The sequence below is a fragment of the Spermophilus citellus genome (assembly GCF_964194105.1).
Source record: "Spermophilus citellus genome assembly, chromosome: 6".
NCBI lineage: Eukaryota > Metazoa > Chordata > Mammalia > Rodentia > Sciuridae > Spermophilus > Spermophilus citellus.
Genome location: NC_138187.1, coordinates 74,110,115 through 74,136,961, shown reverse-complemented (window position 1 = coordinate 74,136,961; position 26,847 = coordinate 74,110,115). Strand labels below are relative to the sequence as shown.

General features: G+C 39.8%; 1 protein-coding gene across 1 annotated transcript in view; it reads left to right on the top strand.

Moving 5' to 3' along the window:
- The window catches only part of CUBN (cubilin), a 307,889-nt gene that overhangs the window by 166,487 nt on the left and 114,555 nt on the right, over positions 1 to 26,847 (top strand). The window contains exons 32-36 of the mRNA XM_081299156.1: positions 11,499 to 11,658; positions 13,190 to 13,303; positions 15,101 to 15,211; positions 16,523 to 16,651; positions 17,504 to 17,636. Of these exons, the coding sequence (XP_081155282.1) occupies positions 11,499 to 11,658; positions 13,190 to 13,303; positions 15,101 to 15,211; positions 16,523 to 16,651; positions 17,504 to 17,636 (647 nt within the window). The remainder of the gene's footprint in view (positions 1 to 11,498; positions 11,659 to 13,189; positions 13,304 to 15,100; positions 15,212 to 16,522; positions 16,652 to 17,503; positions 17,637 to 26,847) is intronic.

The following is a 26,847-nucleotide window of genomic DNA, read 5'->3' as shown; positions in this document are numbered from 1 at the left end:
AAAAAGAAGAATTAATATTTACTTACTCACTGGACTTCTGAATTTGGAGAGAAATAAAAGACTAGAAGAGGTTTATCTTTGTAAGTCTGTAGACTTGAAAAAAGTTCCTAACTTTTGTGAGTTTTAAAGGGAGGATGTCGTCTATAAACTTCACACACAGAATCCAGCATTTCACCAGAGTTTAAGAAAGTAAGGAATGTTGTTCTGACAAATAAACAAATCATTCTGAGAGAAGTGAGCATTCTTGTACCTTGATCAAGTCAGTTCCTAAGTTCCCCAGCTCTATAACTCCAGAAGTTCTAAGAAGATATGTTTTATCTTTTGATAATGAAACCAATATAGTAATAATAGAACATTACTAAAACCCTTAGAAAGCTTAGAAAGGTAAAAAATCAACTAAAAACATAGTAAAGACATGAAGTAAACCAATGGTGATAATATTTAAGAATATGTTGAAGTATGAATGTAGTTGTAGTAAGAGGTTGTTTGGCTATTGTTTCAGGTGTTTGAAATGTCCAAAAAAGCAGTTCAACTAGCTTAGAAACTGTACTTTGATAAGAGGCCCAGAATAGCCAGAGCAACCTTAGCAAGAAAAGTATTGCAGGGGCATCACAATAGGAGACCTTAATTTACACCACAGAGCTATAGTAACAAACATGGCATAGTATTGGCACCAAAACAGACATGAAGACCAAAGGAACAGAATAGAAGACACAGAGACAAACCCACATGAATACAGTTTTCTCATACTAGACAAAGGTTCCATAAATACACATTGGAGAAAAGATAGCTTCTTCAACAAATGATGCTCGGAAAACTGGAAATCCATATATAGCAGAATGAAATGGAACCCTCATCTCTCACCCTGAACCAAACTCAGCTGAAAGTGGATCAAAGACCGAGGCATTAGACCAGAGACCCTGCACTTGCTAGAAGATAAAGTAGGCCCAACTCTCCATCATGTCAGGTTAGGAACTGACTTCCTCAACAAGACTCCGAAAGTGCAAGAAGTAAAATCAAGAATCAATAAATGGGATGGTATCAAACTAAAAATCTTCTTCACTGAAAAGGAAACAATCAAGAAAATGAAGAGAGATTCTACATAATAGGAGAAAATCTTTGCCACCTGTACCTCAGATAGAACATTAATATTCAGGATATACAAACAACTCAAAAAACTTAACACCAAAAATCAAAAAACCCAATCAATAAATGGGCAAAAGAACAGAACAGGCACTTTACAGAAGAAGAAATATGAATGGTCTACAAATACATGAAAAAAATGCACAACATCTCTAGCAATCAGAGAAATGCAAATTAAAACTACACTGAGATTTCAGTTCACTCCAGTCAGAATGGCAATTATCAAAAATACATGGGGCTGGGATTGTGGCTCAGCTGTAGAGTGCTCATCTAGCATGTGGGAAGCCCTGTGCTCAATCATCAGCACCACATAAAAATAAATAAATAAAATAAAGGTATTGTGTCCAACTACTTCTAAAATATAAATATTAAAAAAATTACAAAAAAAATAGATGTTGGTGAGGATGTTGGGGGAAAGGTACACTCATACATTGCTGGTGGGACTCCAAATTGGTGCAACCATTCTGGAAAGCAGGCAGAATGGAGCTTCCTCAAAAAACTTGGAATGGAGCCACCATTTGACCCAGTTACCTCAATTCTCAGTATATACCCAAAAGACTTTAAATTAGCATACTACAGTGACACAGCCACATCAATGTATATAGCAGCTCAATTCACAATAGTTAAGCTATGAAAAACACCTATATGGGGGGATTGAAGATGGCGGCGAAGGGAGTGCATCACCCCCGTGCGCCGCATCACTGTGCAGGAGAAAGACGAGGTGAAACAGCTGACGGCTGTCTTGTTGGGAAATTCCAGCGAAATTGAGGTGCTCCAGAATCTAGTAGAGGGATTTCCATCGTGCGAGGTTCTGCTGCGGGGGCTCGGATGCGGTCGCATTGCCTGATTGGCGGATCGCCCCGCGGCTGGAGTCTGCGGCGCGCGCTTGGAAGCGGCGAGGTGCCGGAGCGGGGGTGCAGCGATGCGGATTCTGGGGGCTCCTGCCAGCGGCACAATGGCTGTGCTTAGTGCTGAGTTCTGGCTTTGAGACGGAGGAGAGAAGCGGTCCAGTTCGGTTCTCGACACCGGTCGGACCACGGAGGAGGACAGCGGCCGCCATCGTGGAGAGCTGATGGAATCATCCCTGTTTTCTACTGATCTCAGCTCATTCAGATATGGAACAGGTGATTTCAGGCTGGCATTTGCCTGCGTCTCGCAGACAGATCACTCAGGCTCAGGGCTAGAGAACCTGTGGGGAATACTCCTTGGGGCTCGCTCCTAGCAAAGCGTGCACCGAGCTCTGAGCAGCCGGGTTCTGGTTCCCACAGCTGCTTTGGCCCAGGGCTGGGGAACCCGCAGAGACTGCGTATTGAAGCTAGCTCCTAGTGGAGCGTGCATCGAGCTCGAAGCGGCTGGGTTCTGACCCCCGGAACAGTTTTGGCCCAGGGCTGGGGAACACGCGGGGACTGCGTCTTTGAGCCTGCTCCTAGCAGAGCGTGCACTGAGCTCGGAGAGCTTGGAGCGGCCGGGCTCTGGCTCGCGGAGCTGCTTTGGCCTAGGGCTGGGGAACCCGTGGAGATCGCTCCTTGGAGCCTGTGCCTAGCGGAGCATGCACCAGGCTCGGAGAGGCCGGGTTCTGGCTCCTGGAGCGGCTTTGGCCCAGGGACAGGGACCCCGCGGTAACTGCTTCTCGGTCCAGGTCCTGCTGGGTGCAGTGGGGGCCAGAGGGGCAGAGGGGAGCTGCCGCCTGTGCCCAGAACAGGCCAAGTGACCCACCGGCGTGGTATCACGACACCCCAACTGCAGCTGGGGCCGAAGAGAGTAGCCGCCTACGCCTGGAACAGGACCAGCGACCTGAAGGCGCGGTAGCCAAGTCACCCCATTTGGAGTAGGGGCTGTGTAGAACCGCCGTCTGAGCCTGCAAGGTAGGCAGACCTGCGATCCACTGGCAGGACAGGCCCGGTAGCCTGCCAGCGTGGTGGACACGTAGCACCGAGGCAGTTACGTCACACTGGTTGGAGTGGGGGTGGAGCAGAGCCGCCGCCCATGTCCGGGAAAGGCCCAGCGACCCATTGGAGAGGCAGTCAGGTAGCCCCATTTGGAGTGAGGGCTGAGCAGAACTGCCGCCCGAGCCCGCAAGGTAGGCAGACCTGTGACTCACCGGTGGAATAGGCTTAGAGGCCTGCCAGCGTGGTAGACACGTCACACCAATTGGAGTAGGGGCCGAGCAGAGCCACCACCCACATCCGGATCAGGACCAACGACCCGAGGGCGTGGTAGTTACATCACCACAATTGGAGTGGGGGCAGAGCAGAGCCGCCACCCGCGCCCGCAGGGTGGGCAGACCTGCGACCGACCAGCGAGGTAGACAGATCACCCTAATTAGAGGAGGAGCACAGCCACTACCCGCCCTGCAAGGGAGATTTTCCAACTATACAAGAGCAATATAAATAAATAGGGGGAAAATTTCAAAAACACAACAGTTTCACCAAGCAGAAAGAAACGCAAGCAGTATGAAAAGACAAGGAAAGAAAGGACCACAAGCAATGCAGGTCAACTTAACTTTAGAAGAGGTAATAGCTGCAACAGATGGAATGTCAGATAAAGAGTTCAGGATATACATGCTTCAGATGATCTGGAGTCTCAAGGAAGACATGAGACAGCAAAATCAGACAATGAAAGATCCCTTTGACAAGGAACTACATAAACAAATCCAGGAAGAAAAAGATCAATTACACAGGGAGATAGAGGTAATAAAAAACAAACAAATAGAAATCCTAGAAATGCAGGAAGCAATAAACCAACTTAAAAACTCAATTGAGAATACTACCAGCAGAGTAGATCACTTAGAAGATAGAACATCAGACAATGAAGACAAAGTATTTCAACTTGAAAAGAACATAGACAGCTCAGCAAGACTGCTAAGAAACCATGAGCAGAACATCCAAGAAATATGGGATAACATTAAAAGACCAAACTTAAGAGTCATTGGGATACAGGAAGGCACAGAGCTCCAAACCAAAGGAATAAACAATCTATTCAATGAAATAATAGGAGAAAACTTCCCAGACTTGAAAAATGAGACAGAATCCCAAATCCTAGAAGCCTACAGGACGCCGAATGTGCAAAATCATAAGAGATCCACACCTAGACACATTATAATGAAGATGCCCAACATACAGAATAAGGAGAGAATTTTAAAAGCTACAAGAGAAAGGAAGCAGATTACATTGAGGGGTAAACCAATCAGGATAACAGCTGATCTCTCAACACAGACTCTGAAAGCTAGAAGATCCTGGAATAACATATTTCAAACACTGAAAGAAAATGGGTTCCAACCAAGAATCGTGTATCCGGCGAAATTAAGCTTCAGGATGGAAGATGAAATTAAAACCTTCCACGATAAACAAAACTTAAAAGAATTTGCAGCTAGAAAACCATCTCTTCAAAAAATCCTTGGCAAAACATTACAGGAAGAGGAAATGGAAAATAACAATGAAAACCAACAGTGGAAGGTAGGACAGTAAAGGGGGGAAAGTAATCAAAGGGGAAAACAAATCAGGTTTAGTAACATTAATAAACAAATATGGCTGGAAGAACAAACCATATCTCAATAATAACCCTAAATGTTAATGGCTTAAACTCACCAATTAAGAGACACAGGCTAGTTGAATGGATCACAAAACAAGACCCAATAATATGCTGCCTACAGGAGACGCATTTGATAGGAAAAGATATACATAGACTGAAGGTGAAAGGTTGGGAAAAATCATATCACTCATATGGACTGCGGAAACAAGCAGGAGTGTCCATACTCATATCTAATAAAATAGATTTCAAGCCAAAGTTAATCAAAAGGGATAAAGAGGGACACTACATACTGCTCAACGGAACCATATACCAACAAGACATAACAGTCATAAATATATATGCCCAAACAATGGTGCAGCTATGTTCATCAAGCAAACTCTTCTCAAGTTCAAGAGTCTAATAGACCACCATACGATAATCATGGGAGACTTCAACACACCTCTCTCACCACTGGACAGATCTTCCAAACAAAAGTTAAATAAGGAAACTATAAAACTCAATAACACAATTAATAACCTAGACTTAATTGACATATATAGAATATACCACCCAACATCAAGCAGTTACACTTTTTTCTCAGAAGCACATGGATCCTTCTCAAAAATAGATCATACATTATGTCACAGGGCAACTCTTAGACAATATAAAGGAGTAGAGATAATACCATGAATCTTATCTGATCATAATGGAATGAAACTGAAAATCAACGATAAAAGAAGGAAGGAAAAATCATGCATCACTTGGAGAATGAACAATAGGTTACTGAATGATCAATGGGTTTTAGAAGACATCAAGGAGGAAATTAAAAACGTCTCAGAGTTAAATGAAAACACAGACACAACATATCAGAATCTATGGGAAACATTGAAAGCAGTTCTAAGAGGAAAATTCATTGCTTGGAGTCCATTCCTTAAAAAAAGAAAAAACCAACAAATAAATGATCTCATACTTCATCTCAAAATCCTAGAAAAAGAAGAGCAAAACAACAGCAAAAGAAGTAGAAGGCAAGAAATAATTAAAATCAGAGCTGAAATTAATGAAATCGAAACAAAAGAAACAATTGAAAAAATTGACAAAACTAAAAGTTGGTTCTTTGAAAAAATAAATAAAATCGACAGACCCTTAGCCATGCTAACGAAGAGAAGAAGAGAGAGAACTCAAATTACTAGCATACGGGATGAAAAAGGCAATATCACAACAGACACTTCAGAAACACAGAAGATAATCAGAAATTATTTTGAATCCTTATACTCCAATAAAATAGAAGATAGTGAAGGCATAGATAAATTTCTTAAGTCATATGATCTGCCCAGATTGAGTCAGGAGGATATAGACAACCTAAACAGACCAGTAACAATAGAGGAAATAGAAGAAACCATCAAAAGACTACCAACTAAGAAAAGCCCAGGACCGGATGGGTATACAGCAGAGTTTTACAAAACCTTTAAAGAGGAACTAACACCAATACTTTTCAAGCTATTTCAGGAAATAGAAAAAGAGGGAGAACTTCCAAATACATTCTACGAGGCCAACTTCACCCTGATACCTAAACCAGACAAAAACACTTCAAAGAAAGAAAACTACAGACCAATATCTCTAATGAACCTAGATGCAAAAATCCTCAATAAAATTCTGGCGAATTGGATTCAAAAATATATCAAAAAAATTATACACCATGATCAAGTAGGATTCATCCCTGGGATGCAAGGCTGGCTCAATATACGGAAATCAATAAATGTTATTCACCACATCAATAGACTTAAAAATAAGAACCATACGATCATCTCGATAGATGCAGAAAAAGCATTTGACAAGTACAGCATCCCTTTATGTTCAAAACTCTAGAAAAATTAGGGATAACAGGATCATACCTCAACATTGTAAAAGCAATCTATGATAAGCCACAGGCCAGCATCATTCTGAATGGAGAAAAATTGAAGGCATTCCCTCTAAAATCTGGAACAAGACAGGGATGCCCTCTCTCACCACTTCTGTTCAACATAGTCCTCGAAACACTGGCCAGAGCAATTAGATAGACAAAAGAAATTAAAGGCATAAAAATAGGAAAAGAAGAACTTAAATTATCACTATTTGCGGATGACATGATTTTATACCTAGCAGACCCAAAAGGGTCTACAAAGAAACTATTAGAGCTAATAAATGAATTCATCAAAGTGGCAGGATATAAAATCAACACGCATAAATCAAATGCATTCCTGTATATCAGCGACAAATCCTCTGAAACGGAAATGAGGACAACTACTCCATTCACAATATCCCCCCCAAAAATAAAATAGTTTGGAATCAACCTAACAAAAGAGGTGAAAGACCTATACAATTAAAACTACAGAACCCTAAAGAGAGATATAGAAGAAGACCTTAGAAGATGGAAAAATATACCCTGTTCATGGATAGGCAGAACTAACATCATCAAAATGGCGATATTACCAAAAGTTCTCTATAAGTTCAATGCAATGCCAATCAAAATCCCAACAGCATTTCTTGTAGAAATAGATAAAACAATCATGAAATTTATATGGAATAATAAAAGACCCAGAATAGCAAAAACAATGCTAAGCAGGAAGTGTGAATCAGGCGGTATAGCGATACCAGACTTCAAACTATACTACAGAGCAATACTAACAAAAACAGCATGGTACTGGTACCAAAACAGGCGGGTGGACCAATGGTACAGAATAGAGGACACAGTAACCAATCCACAAAACTACAACTATCTTATATTTGATAAAGGGGCTAAAAGCATGCAATGGAGGAAGGATAGCATCTTCAACAAATGGTGCTGGGAAAACTGGAAATCCATTTGCATCAAAATGAAACTGAATCCCTTTCTCTCACCATGCACAAAAGTTAACTCAAAATGGATCAAGGAGTTGGATATTAAATCAGAGACACAGCATCTGATAGAAGAAAAAGTGGGCTATGATCTACATACTGTGGGGTCGGGCTCCAAATTCCTCAATGGGACACCCATAGCGCAAGAGTTAACAACTAGAATCAACAATTGGGACTTACTCAAACTAAAAAGTTTTTTCTCAGCAAAAGAAACAATAAGAGAGGTAAACAGGGAGCCTACATCCTGGGAACAAATCTTTACTCCACACACTTCAGATAGAGCCCTAATATCCAGAGTATACAAAGAACTCAAAAAATTAGACAATAAGATAACAAATAACCCAATCAACAAATGGGCCAAGGACCTGAACAGACACTTCTCAGAGGAGGACATACAATCAATCAATAAGTACATGAAAAAATCCTCACCATCGCTAGCCGTCAGAGAAATGCAAATCAAAACCACCCTAAGATACCATCTCACTCCAGTAAGATTGGCAGCCATTATGAAATCCAACAATAACAAGTGCTGGAGAGGATGCGGGAAAAGGGTACACTTGTTCATTGTTGGTGGGACTGCAAATTGGTGCAACCAATTTGGAAAGCAGTATGGAGATTTCTTGGAAAGCTCGGAATGGAACCACCATTTGACCCAGTTATTCCCCTTCTCGGTCTATTCCCTAAAGACCTAATAAGAGCATGCTACAGGGACACTGCTACATTGATGTTCATAGCAGCACAATTCACGATAGCAAGATTGTGGAACCAACCTAGATGCCCTTCAGTAGACGAATGGATAAAAAAAATGTGGCGTTTATACACAATGGAGTATTACTCTGCATTAAAAAATGACAAAATCATAGAATTTGGAGGGAAATGGATGGCATTAGAGCAGATTATGCTAAGTGAAGCTAGCCAATCCTTAAAAAACAAATGCCAAATGACTTCTTTGATATAAGGGGAGTAACCAAGGACAGGGTAGGGACGAAGAGCTTGAGAAGAAGATCAACATTAAACAGGGACGAGAGGTGGGAGGGAAAGGGAGAGAGAAGGGAAATTGCATGGAAATGGAAGGTGATCCTCAGGGTTTTACAAAATTACATATAAGAGGAAATGAGGGGTAAGAGAAGAATAATACAAGTGGAAGAAATGATTTACAGTAGAGGGGGTAGAGAGAGAAGAGGGGAGGGGAGGGGAGGGGAGGGGAGGGGGGATAGTAGAGAATAGGATAGACAGCAGAATACATCAGACACTAGAATGGCAATATGTAAATCAATGGAAGTGTAACAGATGTGATACAGCAATCTGTATACGGGATAAAAATGGGAGTTCATAACCCACTTGAATCAAACTGTGAAATATGATATATTAAGAACTATGTAATGTTTTGAATGACCAACAATAAAAAAAAAAGAAAAACACCTATATGTCCTTCAACAAATGAATGGATAAAGAAAATGTATATATACAAATGGAATATTACTCAGTGATAAAAAAGAATGAAATTATGGTATTTGCTGGTAAATGGATTGATCTGGAGATTATCATGCTAAGTGAAATAAGCCAATCCCCCAAATCCAAAGGCCTAATATTCTCCCTGATAAGTGGATACAAACACACAATAAGGAGGTTCGGGGAGGGAAGAATAGAAGTTCACTGGTTTAGACAAAGGGGAATGAAGGGAAGGGAGGAAGGATGGGAATCGGAAAACAGTAGATGAATTGGACATAACTTTGCCATGTTCATATATGAACACTCGACCAATGAAACTCCACATCATGTACAACTGCAAGAATGGGATCCTAATGAGACTAAGTTATACTCCATGTATGTATAATATGTCAAAACATACTTTACTGACATGTATATCTAAAAAAAACAAATAAAAAATAGAAACTAGTTTTAATTGGTTAAGAAAACATAATTTGGGGCTGAGGATGTGGCTCAAGTGGTAGTGCGCTCACCTGGCATGCGCAGGGCGCTGGGTTCGATCCTCAGCACCACATAAAAATAAAATAAAGATGTTGTGTCCACCGAAAACTAAAAAATAAATATTAAAAAACTCTCTCTCTCTCTAAAAAAAAAGAAAACATAATTTAATTTTTAGATAGTCTTATAAAATATGAATGGCAGTTTGTTTTCAGTTAAACAGCCATATTTTAATCTCATAGTTTACGTCTCATTCTGGTGGTTGGCAGGGTGTTGCATCTATGATGCTCAATTGATATCTTGCATTGAATTAAATGAAAGATTTTCAACTCTGCTGCAGTCTGGCTGGGCACAGAATCACGAGCCACTCAAGCAGGAACAAAACTTTATTTTTGAAAATGCCTCCAATACCCCGTACCCGTCCGGGAAGAAGCCGGTCCACCCAAGCGGTGGTGTTCTACTGGAACCCCAGAAGAACTTCCTGCCCCGGAATTCTCTCCTACTGTACTTCCCCAACCAATGGGAACTCTCCAGGAGTACTGTAGGAGGCAGAGGTGAACAGCAGGAGTCCAATATCCATATGAATGCAAATCTTAACATAATCATATTATCTCAATGGCTAGCTGGCGTCACCTTTCAACCAAAAGTGCCATGCATCATATTACTTGGCTGTGGCTCTTAGCAGGACTCTAAAGTCTACCCATATGGCTCAAAGTGACCTATTTAGGAATTGTGTGACTTGGCCACATTACTCAGGATCTTAGCAAAGGCTGGAAGGATAAAATGGAGAGCATATGTGAAGGTCTGAATCCAGTTCCTGGAATATAGTAAGCACATAATGAAGGGCAGATATTATTATTGTCATCCAAAGACAAGTAACTCATTTCTCCCTGGTTTACACATAAAAGTGTTCAAAAATCCATACTGGACACAGAGTTCCAAGCAAATAGATGTCTAAGCTTTAATTTAATAAATTGATACCGAGATTTGGGGTCTGTGTGATGTAGCCTCTTTTCTATTGGCAGGAATGGAGGGACAGATAAGTTCCAGCATAGTACTGGGCAGAGTCAGAGCCCCAGACATTAAAAGAATAAAAAAAATGAGATAATTTTCTCAATCAGGCTCACATTGGAAGCATGCCATTTCTCTTGCTTCTTGTCCATGACCCTATGAAGAACAAAAAGTTATAATAAATGTCCGGTTTCTGACAATGAATGGTTACACATCATTGATTCTCAACTATTTGCTCCTCCACTTATTCTTGCAGTAAACATTCTCAGTTCATGTTGAGTGTATGACCTACCCTGAGGTGAAGGGAGGTAAGAAGGCTGTAAAAGGGACAGCATTTATGAAAACATCCAGAGAATTAACAGTGGCTCTGGCAGAGAAATTCCTGCCAGATTCTCAGGGTATCCCTAGAAATGGTCAATGACTGATTCTTGCTATGAGCACCAACATGCTCACATGAAGTAACTCTTGAAAGTTCCTGTGTAGTGTAGGACTGTTTAGATGTGCAATGACTGGATTGTCAGAGCTGTAACCTGCTCAATATGGACAGACTGGGTGGTAACTATAGGCAGGTGAGGTATGGCTGGAGCAGGTGAGTCATTGTGGCTGTGCCCTGGAAGGGTACATCTACTTTGTGGCCCCATCCCTCCCTCCCTCTCTGTTTCCTGACTCCACCATGAGGTGAGCAACTTTCCTTTGCTGTGCCCTTCATCCTTGATGCTGTTTCACCTTGGGCCCAGAGCACCACAGTTGGCCATCTGTGGACAGAGGCCTCTGTAACCATAGGCCAAAAATAAATTTTTCCTCCTCTAAGTTGTTCTTGTCAGGTATTGATCTTAGTCACAGCGACAAAAGATTAACTAAAACTATTCTCATGCACCTAGGTATATGACAAGACAATAAACTAAAGCCAGTTTCACTAGTTCCAGCAAATGAGTGGGTTTCTGCTAGCTCCCCAAGTGCACATGGACTGAGGGCCTCACAGATGAAAGCCTGAAATTCTGAACCAGTTTCCCCATATTCTATCTTTGCAGACATATGATGGTATCAGCTCTGCAAGCAGCCGCCTTGCCAGGGTGTGTGGAAGACAGCAGCCGACTAACCCCATCACCTCTTCGGGGAACAGCCTCTTTGTGAGATTTCAGTCTGGCCCTTCCAGACAGAGCAGGGGCTTCCGAGCTAAATTCAGGCAAGGCAAGTGCCCTGTGGTTCCCCAAACATGGGAGAAATTTGTTAAGTGGCTTGTTGGTGCTGTAATAAAAGTGAGACCAGTCCTCAGAAACCAATCACAGCCTCCTACTCAACATGCAAAAATTTACATAGAACTAGGAAGCTATGGACTCATAATTTTTCCAACTGCTGGTATTTTTATCCTTGTCTAACTTGCATGATATTGACTTCCCGGGAATGTGCATCTCTCTCAAAACTACTGTGTAATTTCAAAAAATTTTCAGACTAATATTTAAAGGTACCACTAATACTAGAGTCAGTGTTGCATCCACTGATTAGAATTTATTCTAGAGTCACTGATTCTCAGTGTTTCCCCCAAGACCTTTTCACTCATTGCCTTTCATCTGGTCCTTTGTACAGATCAACCTTTTTTCCAGCTTCAGCCACAGAAGGAACTCAGAGCTGGAGAGATTGTTGATTGGCTCCTCCTTGGTGATGCTTTGTATGTGGATGATTTAGATATTTCATTTTAAATTAAGTTTTGTCTGTTTATCCATTACACCCATTTCAGCAGACTTGCTTGTATTTTATACTAAAGGGCCCTGGATAGGGAAAGTTCCTGAATGTAGATCTCCCAGCCATGTATTGTAGACTTTGGAACATGACAGACTGTATTCATGTGTCTCAATGATTTTTTTTAAGTTTCTTATTTTTTTAACATTTAATTATTCTTTTAAGTGTTGCTTCAGATTGAAAAGTCCCCACTAGCTCTTATTTGGACTACTATAACAGCCTCCTCAAGGTCACCTGCCCCTTGCCCCATTTTCCTCCAAGGTTACTTGCAAAAGCCTTGCTCCATTCACACCATCGAAGGTTCTAGTTTCTGTCTTGTCTCCACAAGCCTGGAAAATGAAGCCAAATATTCTCTCCAGGTGTTAGCCAGAGGTCCTACAACCTGTGCTGTTCTCTTTGCTGCATCACACTTGATACCCCGCCACCCCGAGCAAACACTTCTTTGATGTCTCTGCTCAGACTGCCCTCTCCCTGGACCACTAGTCCTCCCCCTCCACTAGCCACTGCCTCCTAGGAGACTCCTCTTTTGCTCTCCAGTAACAATACTTTCTCCCTCTTCTGGGCTTCCACAAAACTTTGAGATACTATGCTATTATGCTTAGGAAGTCTGTTCAACCAATATTTTCCTTAACAGAAGAAGTCATCTATGAATAGCTCATCCCTATACTTACAATTTACGAGTGGACAGAGTAAGCGAATCAGGCCAGAGTTTTGTCTGAATGACTCAGACAATCCATAGCCATTTAATAAGCTGTTCTGTGCCTCTTCCCCACTTCCTGTAATTGAAGAATATCGTTGTAAATGTTAAGTGTGTTCCCATTTTCTGATGGTTTATGTGCAGCTTCCTTGGCAGAAAACTTCCTCGGCATGCATTTCAGAAATAAGGAAAAAAAATCATTTATGTTTTCCTTCATCAAATAACGGTTTTGTACAGTCAGTAGAAATCAAAAGTGCATGACACATGTGTGTTTGTGTCCCCCAGAGTGTGGAGGCCGCATCCTCACTGACTCTTTTGATACTATTTCCTCTCCGTTGTTCCCTGCCAAGTATCCAAACAATCAAAACTGCAGCTGGATCATTCAAGCCCAACCTCCATGTAAGTAACAAAAACGACAAAGGAAAGGTGTTCGGGGCAGACGTGTCTGTGGGAAGTCAGTCTATGAGTAATGTTCTTATCTGCTTGGTGGTAACAATTGATGGCCTTCCTCCTCTTCTTTTGAAAGTCCCAATTCCTGATATATATAAGAAAAAGCATTTCCTAATCTGATAGGGAAGTAATCTTTAATGATTCATCTTAATGTAAACTTTGTTGTTGTTTTTTTTCAAACTTTCAAGGCCTTAGCAACATTGAGGGGAAAAAATAACAAACCTATATAACCCTGTTGTATTGACTGGCATGTGAGACTGAGAATAAGCAAACATAGTTGATAGTTTTGACATGTGTGCCTCAAGTATGGTAGAGGCTCAAGACAGTTGCTCTATGAAAAATGATGAATATGAATCACAGACTGGAGAAATACCTCACGGTTCAGGAATGCAATGCCACAAGCTTATAGATCTTCAATCCAAGTGAAAACTGATTATAAACCTGGCCTCTCCTGCAATGTATGTAATTTAAAAATCTCAGCAGGAACCTGGTAGAAACACTCAACAAGTTCTTCATTTCTTTTGTTGGAATCTAGAATCTTATTTTTTTACCTGGTAATTGTTGTTCAGGATTACTCTTCACATTTTACTGGCAGAGAGAAGTAGGAGACTACCCCAGGCAACACAACAAAATGACTACAAAGGGGATGGGGCCATTATGAATCCTGTTGCATGTAAGCCCTGCCCTCCTTTGATGTTTTCAGCAAAAAAAAAAAAAAAATATGATTTCAGACACAATGTGGGAAAGTCAATAGCTTCTCTGCTCAGTTCAGGAATTAATGACCTATGTGAAAATAGGCAAGTCAATTAAACTTATCAGCCCCCAGTACAAAATAATTTACAAAATGGAGTGTTTGATTTAAATATTATCTGACACTTTCCTTAGTGGTGTTAAGAGTTAACAAATTAACAGCATCTTTGTTGATGTGCATAAGATGTGGGGGTGGGGTGGGCAGTGACGTAATCCTTAGCCAATTGCAGACTGGAGAGAGTAGAGCCCTAACTGAGCATGGAGAAAGAAGCCCCCTGCCTTGAGCTCAGCAGTTTTGTGCCTAAGGATTATTTTCTAATGAATTGTAAAGTATTTAGATGAAAGATCTCAGTGCTTCAAGGACAACAACAGGAAAAGATCCTATTCTGAAGATTAGGGACCCTGGAAGAACAACAAAAGGAAAATGTACCCGGGCACTTGATGTTCTGCAAGTAATTCAAAGCTTTCTTAATAAATAACTCTGAACCTCCAGGGCACTAGCTCTGGCCTTAAAATAAACCTGAGTGTGCTACAGATGTGTTGTGCCAGGGAGAAAATAATGCCTCATTGACAAGTACATGTAAAGATTCAGAGTTTCTGGAATCTGTTCTCCTGAGAAAAAGGCTGAGAGGAGGAACATGGTAAGGACAGATAAAAATGTGTAATGACTGGAGTTTCCAGCAAGGCAGTCCCAAAGTTCCTGGGAGAGTCTATCCAAGAGCCCTGTTATTTACAACTACCAGCATTGCAGATTCTACAGGCACTTTCAAAAACATTCATTGTGTTGATTGTGTTGCTCTTCAAAAGAAAATCCTTGAGGAGAGAAGTTGTCCCCTCCCCCGTCTTTTCTCACTCAACCACTGGGCAAATCTGCTAGATTTCTTACTTCCCTGCTGGAAGACCCTCAACTGAGGTTATCCCAAGTAAATTTCTCTGTGTATGTTTCTTTGGCAGTATGTTCAACAATAATCTACTCCTTTTTTTTTTTTCTTACAGTCAATCATATTACTCTCTCCTTTACCCACTTTGGACTTGAAAGCAGTACAAGATGCACACACGACTTTCTAGAAGTTTTGGATGGCGATTACTATGATGCACCCCTCCGAGGTACTGCAGTGCATGCTCAAGTACAGCTGTGGTTTGGGCTGTCTCTCGTTTATGAACCTACATATTTATAGGTTTCCATTCAAGCCTAAATGTTTCCAATAAATATGAAGAGTAGCATGAGCCAAGTAAAGGTAATTAGAGGGTAGGAAAGCAGGATTTAATGTAGGGTTCAAGAAACTCAGCTCATGTATATTCAAGGACATGAATAGTTTGTGTGTGTGTGTGTGTGTGTGTGTGTGTATACACACATACATATAAACATATTTTTAGAAAATGTAAACATTGCAACTACCTGAAATAGTAGTGGAATGAAGGCCATTTCAGCATTAGAATTGTCAGGAGTTTTTTTGTCAATATTCTAAAAAAGGTCTTACATTCACCTAGAGCCTGTTTCTTTGTCCTCAGTGGAAGCAAAAACAATTTTTATTAATTAATTAAATTAAAAATGTGTTTCGACATCCCAGTAAAATTAAAATGTGCTGCTAATTTTTTAAATGTCTTCAAGTAATATCATCTCAGGTCATTTAAGCTTTCTCTGTGAATTTACTAATTTTTTTTTTTAATTTTAGTTTTGTTACACAAGCCTTTTTCTGTCAGGGAAGACATTTTGCTTTGCCGTTTGCCTATGGAGACAATAATGGGCAATCAGGGAACACCCTATGCCATGTGCACACCTCTCATTGTATTGCGTGGAATAACTGTCCAATAAACATTTGACCAAGGATGAGAGTATGCTCATTTTATCATTTTAACAAAAACTTGTATACCATGCCATGTGCTGAATACTATTCTAAATACTCTCTGAATAGGAACTCAATCCTCAAGCCCTTGGGATACAGGTTTTATTATTTTCAGCTTACCTCTTTTCATATGGAGAAACAAGGCACAGAGCATTTACAACTTGCCTCATATCTGGTAGCTGGTAAATGGCAGAGCGGAGAGAGAGTTGAATTCTGGTCATCTGGCTCCAGCTTCCACACTTTTCCCCCTACAGTTCCTTGAGACTCTGAGTAATAGTGCATTAATTGTGCACGTCCCTACTGTGTCTTATTTTAGTACATTTGGAGCTAAGACATCTGTTTTTCCTCTGGCCCTCTCTTATTCTTTATCTGTGTATCACCCTCTCTCCTATGCTTGTATTTAAACTCTATTTTAAATGTTCAGACACTGCCTCAAACACCAACTCTGACTTAGATGGTTCTGGTCGTGACTTCTCTGTGTGCTTGGGTCTCTGGTGATTCTAGTAGGGTTGTGCTTGTGACCTCTGCCAGATCACCGTTCATTCTTCTTGTCACCATCTTTGTTATTTAGGCCGTTACTGTGGCACCTCCATGCCCCACCCCATCACGTCCTTTGGCAGTGCCCTGATGCTGAGGTTCGTCTCTGATTCCGGACTGAATTTTGATGGTTTTCATGCCACATATGCTGCATCCACATCGGGTAAGAAACTTGAGCAAATGGCTGGACTAGGTTAGCATGAGTGCAGTGGAAGTCCTGGGTTTGTTGTTTAGGACTTTTTCAAAGTTGGGGACTAGTTTCCTGGATCACCTCTTTGGCTCACTTGACCTTCTTCAAGTTCTAGGAATACTGGGGAGAAGCGGCGGGAAACCTGCCTATCTTTTTAGCCCCACCTCATGATCTCAGTTGACTTGTTGACCTGTGTCTTGGTGATGCTCTTGCGGTGGTCCCTGGCTGCCAGCATCTGATGGCGCCTCCATCTCCTATGGATGGACAACCACATGGCTGGTCTGTCTCCTGAGCCTCAATGCTGGGCTCAGGCAGGGTATGGATATTGACAGGGAGGGCAGGGTCGATGAAGCAGATGGGGAGGGGAGGAAAGAAACCATGCTGCCTTGGGCTTCTTAGCCAGGAGAGGGCTGTTTCAACTCTCAGCCCTGTGGTACTAAAAAGCTGAAGCCCAGCTAGAAGGTGGGTGTGTGTTCCAGTGTTCTACTGAGAAGGAGAAGCTGGAATCTGCCTTCTCTTCTAAGCCAGGGTTGAAATAATCTTGTTCAGAAAAACCAAATGGTTGTAGGGTTAAAAACAAATCTTTTATTATCCAGGTATAGTTCATGGGGAGGAAAAGATTTTAGAAAAAGTGCAGAGATCCCTTCTGATCCAGCCACTGTGGGGCTCTTGGTTTCCAGTTTCTAGAACCTTTTCCTTATATAAGGAAATTGAGATGGAGATTCCAATCACTTGATGCTGGTTCCAGTGCTCTCTCTGCTTTGTCTTAACTGCCCACACCCATCTTTGCTCTGACAACCCCTTTCTTTTTCTTTTTTTTTCTAGCTTGTGGTGGAACCTTCCACATGGCCGAAGGCATCTTGGACAGCCCTGGCTACCCCGAAGTTTATCCTCCTAATACGGAATGTGTCTGGAACATTGTCAGTTCCCCTGGCAACCGACTCCAGCTTTCTTTTATGTAAATCCTTTTTCATGGGGTATTGTTTCAGTGCTAATGAATCTTCAGGAAGGAAGCGCTGTTACTAATAGGATGGACAACTAACAACACATGTGTCCAAGCAACTGCTAAAAGGAATACAGTGGGAACTTTAGGAAATCTTTTTTCATATTTCCTCTGTTTTAGTCATAGCTTGGGTTATAAATAGCGTCAAGGTTCTCTCAAGAGTGGTTCTAGCGATCTGCCTGACATTACCAGCAGTACATCATTAAGATTTTGGTCTTCTAAATTTGGGGAATATTTATGTTTACAGAACAATGCTGTTATCTTTTCTTAGAATTAGTTACATTGGTTCTTTCAGAGCATCGCTAACATCCTCTCTTCCAAGGGAGAGCTCCATATCAAATAAACTTCTTCACTCCCGTGCCTTATCCCTACACCAATCCACTCTGCCCTCTTTTTCTATCAAAAGAATGAGTTTGGAAAATCTTTTGGAACTTAGTAGTCGATTTGCAAAATCACTCTCGTGCTTCTCATTGAACTCTAGCACTTTTGGAATATGGACTATGGATGTAGGTCAGTAAGATCCTGTCACATTCCTAGTCCATCTTACTTCAATGAAACAGGAATAATAGTATCTCCCAGAAGTGGATGTAAAAAAACACATGGTGTGTGCAACAGGATTTTTTGATCAACCCATAGAGGGGTACTGTGGTGTGCCTCTTTGCTAATGGATGCTTAAGAAATGCCTGGGTGAGGATACTTTGGTATTTAAATTGACGCTTTGAATTAAAAGCTGTGCACCACACTGTAGTAGTACATATTATTAGGCTATGGTTGGCATTGCTAATTCTGTTTTGAAGGCAATATGTTTCTTAATATTGAGATGAGAGGATTGTTTTGAGTATACTTTCCTATTTATTCAAAACTCTGGCTCTTCATATAATCTGTGCAGCAAGAGCTGATTAAAAATATAAGACAACAACTTATTTGTGGACCAAGTTCAAACATCTCAAGTTGCTTTCTCTAATCCATCATAGTGCCACTTCATGGTGCATATGGCATTGTGTTAAGACAAAGCCACCCTCTGCATGCCTGAAAGGCAATACAAATTTAGACTGCCACATGGGAAGGAGGTTTTAACTCCTCTTTGCCTTTACTGAAGGCACAAAATTCAGTATGGGACAAACCTGTGTATATAATTTTTACCTGACATCTTTATCCCTTTATTAAGCAAATGCTTATCAAGACCCTAAGCACATAGTAGGCACTTGCTACTCCCATGCTAGATGCTTTATTGATAACGATGAACAAAACATGATGTCCTTACGGTGAAGTCCAAGGTTCCTGTGGCTTAGTAGATCTCATACTTGCAGATGAAATGACTTTTCTTTGGGTCTTCACCAAATTCACACTGATGGCCACCCTGACATTTAGTGGTTGTCAGAAACTAAGCTATGTACTAGTAATGTTTAAGAGAGATAAGATCCCAGTTATTGATGAATTATTAATAAATGAACATCAGAGGCTTTTAAATTGAAACCTCAAAAGATGAATTTCATCTGTAGCGTGGTCATAAGAACAAGCTTCTAAGACCACTGCTAGGATTAAAGATGTCAAATTTGAAACGTATAGCACAAGTGTGTTGCTCAGCAAATGTTGGGTGAATGTTAATTCTTTCAGTCTCTGCCATTTCCAAAGTATCTGCTCTGCTACTTCACAAATAAATCCAAATGGACAACCAACAGTGGACTCTCTTCATGGAGGATGGGAGTTTACTTATGCAAGCGCAAGTTTCATCCATTTTACTGTTTAATGGACCTTGTGTCTCAATTGCTGCGCAGAAAAATCATAGCAACTCAGCTGTTTTCTTTCTTGCCTATAAGAAGTTAATTTTGACTACTTTGTGTTACTTGCTTGAGTTTTATTGTTAAAATGAATTTTGTAGAAGGCAAGATGCTTTTTTACGTGTAGATGGTAATAAGAATGGTTTCATGGCAAGGCTTCTAAGTTATTTCTGCCCTGATCTAAACTGTATCCAGATGGATACTTAGAAACTCCCCCCCCCCCCCCCCCGGAGCCTGTGAGAAGCATATGAGAAACATATGAATCACATCAAGTTTTCAAACACAGGGTTTGGATTGTGGATACTGTGGTGGTGAAATTGAATAGAGAGAAAAACTGGAGAAATTATGGTTGGATTTGCAACAAAAAGAGAAGGGAGAAATAAAACCTAAAAAGGAGAGTTTTTTTTTTTTTTTTTTTTTTTTGTAAAGCAGATATTTAAAGGAATTAGCAGAAATTGTATTTTCTGCTTGCAGAGTGCTTTTAGAAAATGATTGGTCTTGGTTCAAGAATCTGTATGAATTAACGAGAAACAGTGATTGTATTATTTTTGTTCCACATTGTATTTTTAACTAACAGATCTTAGCCAAAGGATAGATTTGTTTATGAAAGTACTGGCCTAAAGCAAAGATTTATAGTAAACATAAAGCTTTTTAAAAAGTTAATTTGTTTTTTTTTCCCTTCGGTACTGGGGATTGAACTCAGGGGCACTCAACCACTGAGCCACATCCCTAGCCCTATTTTGTATTTTATTTAGAGACAGGGTCTCACTGAGTTGCTTAGCACCTCACTTTTGCTGAGGCTGGCTTTGAACTCATGATCCTCCTGCCTCAGCCTTCTGAGCCGTCAGAATTATAGGCATGCTCCAAGGCGCCTGGCTTGTTTGATTCTTATAGATATTGACCTACCATGATTTCTACCATGATTCATGAAATGTCTTGCTTTGTTTTGTTTTTGCTATTTAGCACTAGATTATAGTATAGTGCTAGAAAAGACCTTCAATTCGTGATCTGGACAGTTAAGCAAAGCTCTACTGTTCCCATTGATCACATGGACTCTCAATAAAATTAGTATTCCCATCCAGTTAGTTAGTGGGACCTGATTGTTTATTTCAAACAAACTCTCTGGTGATGCTGATGCTGCAGGATCATGTATGGCATTTGGAGCAGAAAGATTTTAGAGGTCATTTTATGCAATTCCCCTTCTGAGGAAAATAATCTCCCTTTCTTCCATTTCTGCTTTCTGAGAAGCAGAAGAAAACAATTTTATCACATCTTGCATTTTGATAATATTATGGGTAGTAAACTTGAGCATGGATTTAAGCAGGAAATTGGCAATCTCCCTAAAAGATGGATTTAGGTCATTTTCTTGCAAAAAAAAAAGTGATTGTAGGTATACATTTCATATTGCAAAACACAAGACTGTCAAAGGAATAAAGGGAGGCTAGATAAATACATACTTTGCTTTGCCCAATGTGGATATGTCCTAATTTCTTCGATTCTCAATTATCAGTCCTCCTTTGCTGCTAAGCCTGCATCTAGAATATAGTCAAGATGATCTGTATTGTAATGACCCACTTACTGGGATCATGAGAGTCACCAACTCTGTTTTTCTGGTTAAGAGATTTACCAGTGCTGGTATCTGGTTTGAGAAGCGGGGGTGGTAGAACAAAGGGGAATGATCAGCTTGCTCCCATGCTCTGGTTAGCAATGAACACTGGAACATGAACCTGATACAGAGCCCGTAGAGGGGCCTCAGGTGGCTGGAGCCTCTCAGCTGGTTGTCCCTAAGCATTTTAATCCATTAGCTGGGATGGAGCCCCAGGGGAGCCCTGTGCTGACCACAGACACTATGGAGTTTCACCACACACTATTTTCAGCACTGACTGAAAGATACAGCACATTTTCTTTTTTTCTTTTTTTTTTTAATTATTTTATTGTTGGTTGTTCAAAACATTACATAGTTCTTATTATACCATATTTCATAGATTGATTCAAGTGGGTTATGAACTCCCATTTTTACCCCGTATACAGATTGCTGTGTCACATCAGTTACATTTCCATTGATTTACAAATTGCCTTTCTAGTGACTGATGTATTCTGCTGTCTATCCCATTCTCCACTGTCCCCTCACCCCTCCCCTCCCCTCCCCTCCTCTCTCTCCATCCCCTCTACTATAAATCGTTTCTTCCACTTATATAATTTTTCTCCTACTCCTCCTTTCCTCTTATATGTAATTGTGTATAACCCTGAGGCTCACCTTCCAGTTCCATGCAATTTTCCTTAACTCTCACTTTCCCTCCCGCCTATCATCCCTGTTTAATGTTATTCTTCTTCTCCAGCTCTTCGTCTCTACCCTGTCCTTGGTTACTCCCCTTATATCAAAGAAGACATTTGACATTTGTTTTTTAAGGATTGGCTAGCTTCACTTAGCATAATCTGCTCTAATGCCATCCATTTCCCTCCAAATTCTATGATTTTGTCATTTCTTATTGCAGAGTAATACTCCATTGTGTATAAATGCCACATTTTTTAATCCATTCATCTATTGAAGGGCTTCTAGGTTGGTTCCACAATCTTGCTATCGTGAATTGTGCTGCTATGAACATCGATATAGCAGTGTCCCTGTAGCATGCTCTTGTTAGGTCTTTAGGGAATAGACCGAGGAGGGGAATAGCTGGGTCAAATGGTGGTTCCATTCCCAACTTTCCAAGAAATCTCCATACTGCTTTCCAAATTGGCTGCACCACATTTTCTATTCTTGAGATATTTTAGATATTTTAGATTTTTTTCCTTCCTGATGGATTTTTCTCTGTAATCTTAATTAAGTCATTTAAGCCATTCTTTCTTTGTCTTGTCCTTCCTTTTAGCCAATCTCCCTCCAACAAATTAAGGAAAAAGAATAGTTTGTACTTGGTTTCCTCTTTTTTTTTTCTTTGTTACTAATTGAATTACTTTTTTCTTTAAAAATTACTTTTATGTAAGAAAAATGTTACAAGACAGCAAAAGTCCCCTCTGTCTTCCTTTACCTTCCCGTCACAGCAGTAACCCAGATCGTGGATGTTACGTGTATCATTTCTGTACATATTTCATCCCTTTAATATATATGGGTATATACAACCCCACTACTTTCTGTTTTACATTCTACATACATGGAACCACACTTATTGATTGGACTGGAATTGCACTGAATTTATAAATTAATTTTGGAAGATTTACCATCTTTATGATCGTGACACTTCACATTCTTGAACTTGGACTATCTCTCCATTAATTTAGGTCTTTTTTATGTTCATCGATAAAATTTTATGTTTTTTCCATAAAGGTCTAATAGGTCTTTTGTTACATTTATCCCTAGGCATCTTATTTTAAATTGCTGTTGAAAACAGCACATGCATTTTTAAATGACAGATGTAACCTGATGTCCTTCCTAAAATAGCCCCTTAGTGTACTTGACTTTTTCCTGCTAGAATTTACCATCGCCTCATTGTATATGTATCTTTCCTCCTACCTAGAATAAGCTCCCTAAAAGAGAGGCACAATGTCTAATTTACTTTGTTATTCTGTCCCTAATCCCCATGACAATATCGGGCAATATAGCAGTCAAAATGTGTGTGTGTGTGTGTGTGTGTGTGTGTGTGAGAGAGAGAAAGAGAGAGAAAGAGAGAGAGGGAGAGAGAGAGATTTTATTTAATTAATTTAATTTAATTTTTTACACAAATGGAGCACTTTTCATTTCTCTGATTGTTCATGATATAGAGTCACACCATTTGTGCAATCATACCCATACATATGGGTAATAATGTTCGTCTCATTCCACCATCTTCCCCCATATACACACACCCTCTCCCCTCCCTTTTCTTCCCTCTGCTCAATTCAAAGTTCCTCCATTCTCCCCCACCCCACCCCCATTATGGATCAGCATGCACTTATCAGAGAAAACATTTGGCTTTTGGATTTGGGGGATTGGCTTACTTATCTTAGCATGAAATTCTCCAACTCTGCCCATTTACCTGTAAGTACCATAATTTCATACTTCTTTAAGGCTGAATAATATTCCATTATGTATATATACCACAGTTTATTTGTCCATTCATCTATTGACAGGCATCCACAGTTTAGCTACTGTGAATTGAGCTGCTATAAACATTGAGGTGGCTACATCACTGTAGCATGCTGATTTTAAGTCCTTTGGGTATAGACCTAGGAGTGGGATAGTTGGGTCAAATGGTGGCTCCTTTCCAAGTTTTCTAAGGAATCTTCATACTGCTTCCCAAAGTGGTTGCACCATTTTGCAATCCCACCAGCAATGAATCAGTGTACCTTTTCCCCCATATCCTCACGAGCACTTAGTGTTGCTTGAATTTTTGATAATTGCCATTCTGACTGGAGTGAGATGAAATCTTAGAGTACTTTTGATTTGCATTTCTCTAATGCTAGAGATGTTGAACATTTAAAAAAAATTGTTGATCAAATGTGTATCTTCTTCTGTGAAGTGTCTGCTCATTTCCTTAGCCCATTTATTGATTATTGGTTTTTTTGGTGTAAAGTTTTTTGAGTTCTTTATATATCCTGGAGATTAGTGCTCTGTCTGATGTGCATTTGGTAAAAATTTGCTCCCATTCTGTAGGCTCTCTCTTCACTTCATTGATTGTTTCTTTTGCTGAAAAGAAACTTTTCAGTTTGAATCCATCCAATTTATTTATTATATCTTTAATTAATTAATTTATTTTTATGTGGTGCTAAGGATCGAACCCAGGGCCTCGCCTGTGCTAGGCAAGCACTCTACTGCTGAGCCACAACCTCAGCCCCTCATTGAATTTATTTATTGATTCTTGATTTTATTTCTTGTGCTTTAGGAGTCTTGTTAAGGAAGTCAGGTCCTAAGCTGACATGATAAAGATCTGGGCCTGCTTTTTCTTCTATTAGGTGCAGAGTCTCTGGTCTAATTCCTAAGTCCTTGATCCATTTTGAGTTGAGTTGTGTGCATGGTGAGAGATAGAGGTTTAATTTCATTTTGCTGCATATGGATTTCCAGTTTTCCCTGCACCATTTGTTGAAGAGGCTATCTTTTCTCCAATGTATGTTTTTGGCACCTTTGTCTAGTATGAGATAACTGTATTTATGTGGGTTTGTCTTGGTGTCCTCTACTCTGTACCATTGATCCACATGTTTGTTTTGGTGCTAATACCATGCATTTTTTTGCTACTATAGCTCTGCAGTATAGTTTAAGCTCTGATTTTGTGATTCCTTCTGCTTCACTCTTCTTGCTAAGAATTGCTTTGGCTATTCTGGCTCTCCTATTTTTTTCAAATGAATTTCATAATTACCTTTTCTATATCTAAAAAGAATTATGTTGGGATTTTAATTTGAATTGCATTAAATTCATATAGTGCTTTTGGTAGTATGGTCATTTTTATAATATTAATTCTGTCTATCTAGGGACAAGGGAGATCTTTACATCTTCTCAGATCTTCTTTAATTTCTTTCTTTAGTGTTCTGTAGTTTTCATTGTAAAGGTCTTTCACCTCTTTTGTTAGATTGATTCCTAAATTTTTTTTTCTTTTCTTTGAGGCTATTATAAATGGGGTAGTAGTTTTCCTAATTTCTCTTTCAGAAGATTTGTCACTGATATACAGAAATGCATTTGATGTATGTGTATTGATTTTATATCCTGCTACTTTGCTGAATTCATTTATTAGTTCTAGAAGTTTTCCAGTAGAGTTTTTTTGGATTCTCTAAATATACAATCATGTTGTCAGCAAATAGTTATAGTTTAAGTTCTTCTTTTCCTATTCATATCCCTTTAATTTCTTTCATCTGTCTAATTGCTCTGGCTAGAGTTTCCAGAACTATGTTGAATACAAGTGGTGAAAGAAGACATCCCTGTCTTGTTTCAGTTTTTAAGAGGAATGCTTTCAATTTTTCTCCATTTAGAATAATGTTGGCCTAGGGCTTAACTTAGATAGCTTTTAAAAAGTTGAGATCTGTCCTATGTTTCTGTTTTTCTTGGGTAAATATCTAGGAGTGGAATTTAATTAGATGTGTATTTAATTTTACAAGAAGCTGCCCAATAATTTCTTGAAGTGTTTGTGGGTGTACAGTCCCACCAGAAATAGATGAGACTTCCAGTTTCTCTGCATGATTGTCAACATTGGATCTCATCAGTCTTTTTTTTTTTCTTTTTTAGCCATTCTGATGGATGTAAAATAATGTCTGGTTGTCATAGTAATGGCTAGTCTGATGAGGAGCCACACTGTGCACTTTCTCGTTCTCATAGGCCAGTCATTTACCTTCTCTTAGAAATGTCTGTTCAAGTCTGTCCATTTTAAATTCATTTTTTTCATTGTGTGGGGAATTCTCTTTATATTCTAGCTTTGAGTCCCTTGTTAGATGCATGCTTTGCAAGTAACTTCCCTCACCCCACCCAGTCTGTAAGTTATCTATTCCTTTTTTTCCCTCCCTTTCTTTCTCTCTTCCTTTTTTCTTCCTTCCTCCCTCCCTCCCCCGCCCCTTTCTTTCTTGAATGAAAGAAAGAAAGGGGTGCTTTACCACTGAGCCACATTCCCAGCCCTTTTTATTTTTAAGGTTCTCATTAAGTAATTGAGATATTACTAAATTGCTGAGGCTGGCCTCAAATTTGCAATCTTCCTGCCTCAGCCTCCCTAGTTGGGGACTGTAGGTGTGTGTCCCTGTGCATAGCACCTATTCATTTTCTTATGTCTTTAATGAGGAAACATGTTTGATGAAATTAAGCTTACCAGTTCTTTATTTTATGATTAGTGCTTTTTGCATTCTAAGAAATATTTGCCCATCAAAGTTGCAAAGGTATTCTGTTTTCTTCTAGGAGTTTTATGGTTCTGGTTTCTATGTTTACATCTATGAGACATATTAAATTATTTTCCATCTATGAAGAGAGGCAGGAGCTGAGGTTTTTTTTTCTTTATTTTTCTCTGTTCACAAGGATATTCAATTATTACAAACCATTTTTTTTTAAATTGTCTTGGTACCTTGCATCATGTTGTATTGACTCTATATTTATAAATTCTCCTCTGGAATTTTTTTTCCTATTTCATTCTACTGTTTGTCCACTCTTACCCCAAAACTGTGTTTTCTTGATCTCCTTCGACTTTTTAAATGTTAAGATCAAATTTTAAAAGCATTCATCTAGCACCTGTGTCTTCCAGACTCTATCTGTGTTGCTTATAACAATCATATGACATGGCTGTCATTTCCTATCTGCCAACCGCCATCACATCACAGTTGCAAGAATATAAGACAAGTTAAATGGGTTACATTTGAACACCAGCCTGTATTATTATAAATCCTGTCATTTTCCCACCAGTCCAGAAGTTGCCTTTGCAAGGAACTTAAACTCTACCAAAAAA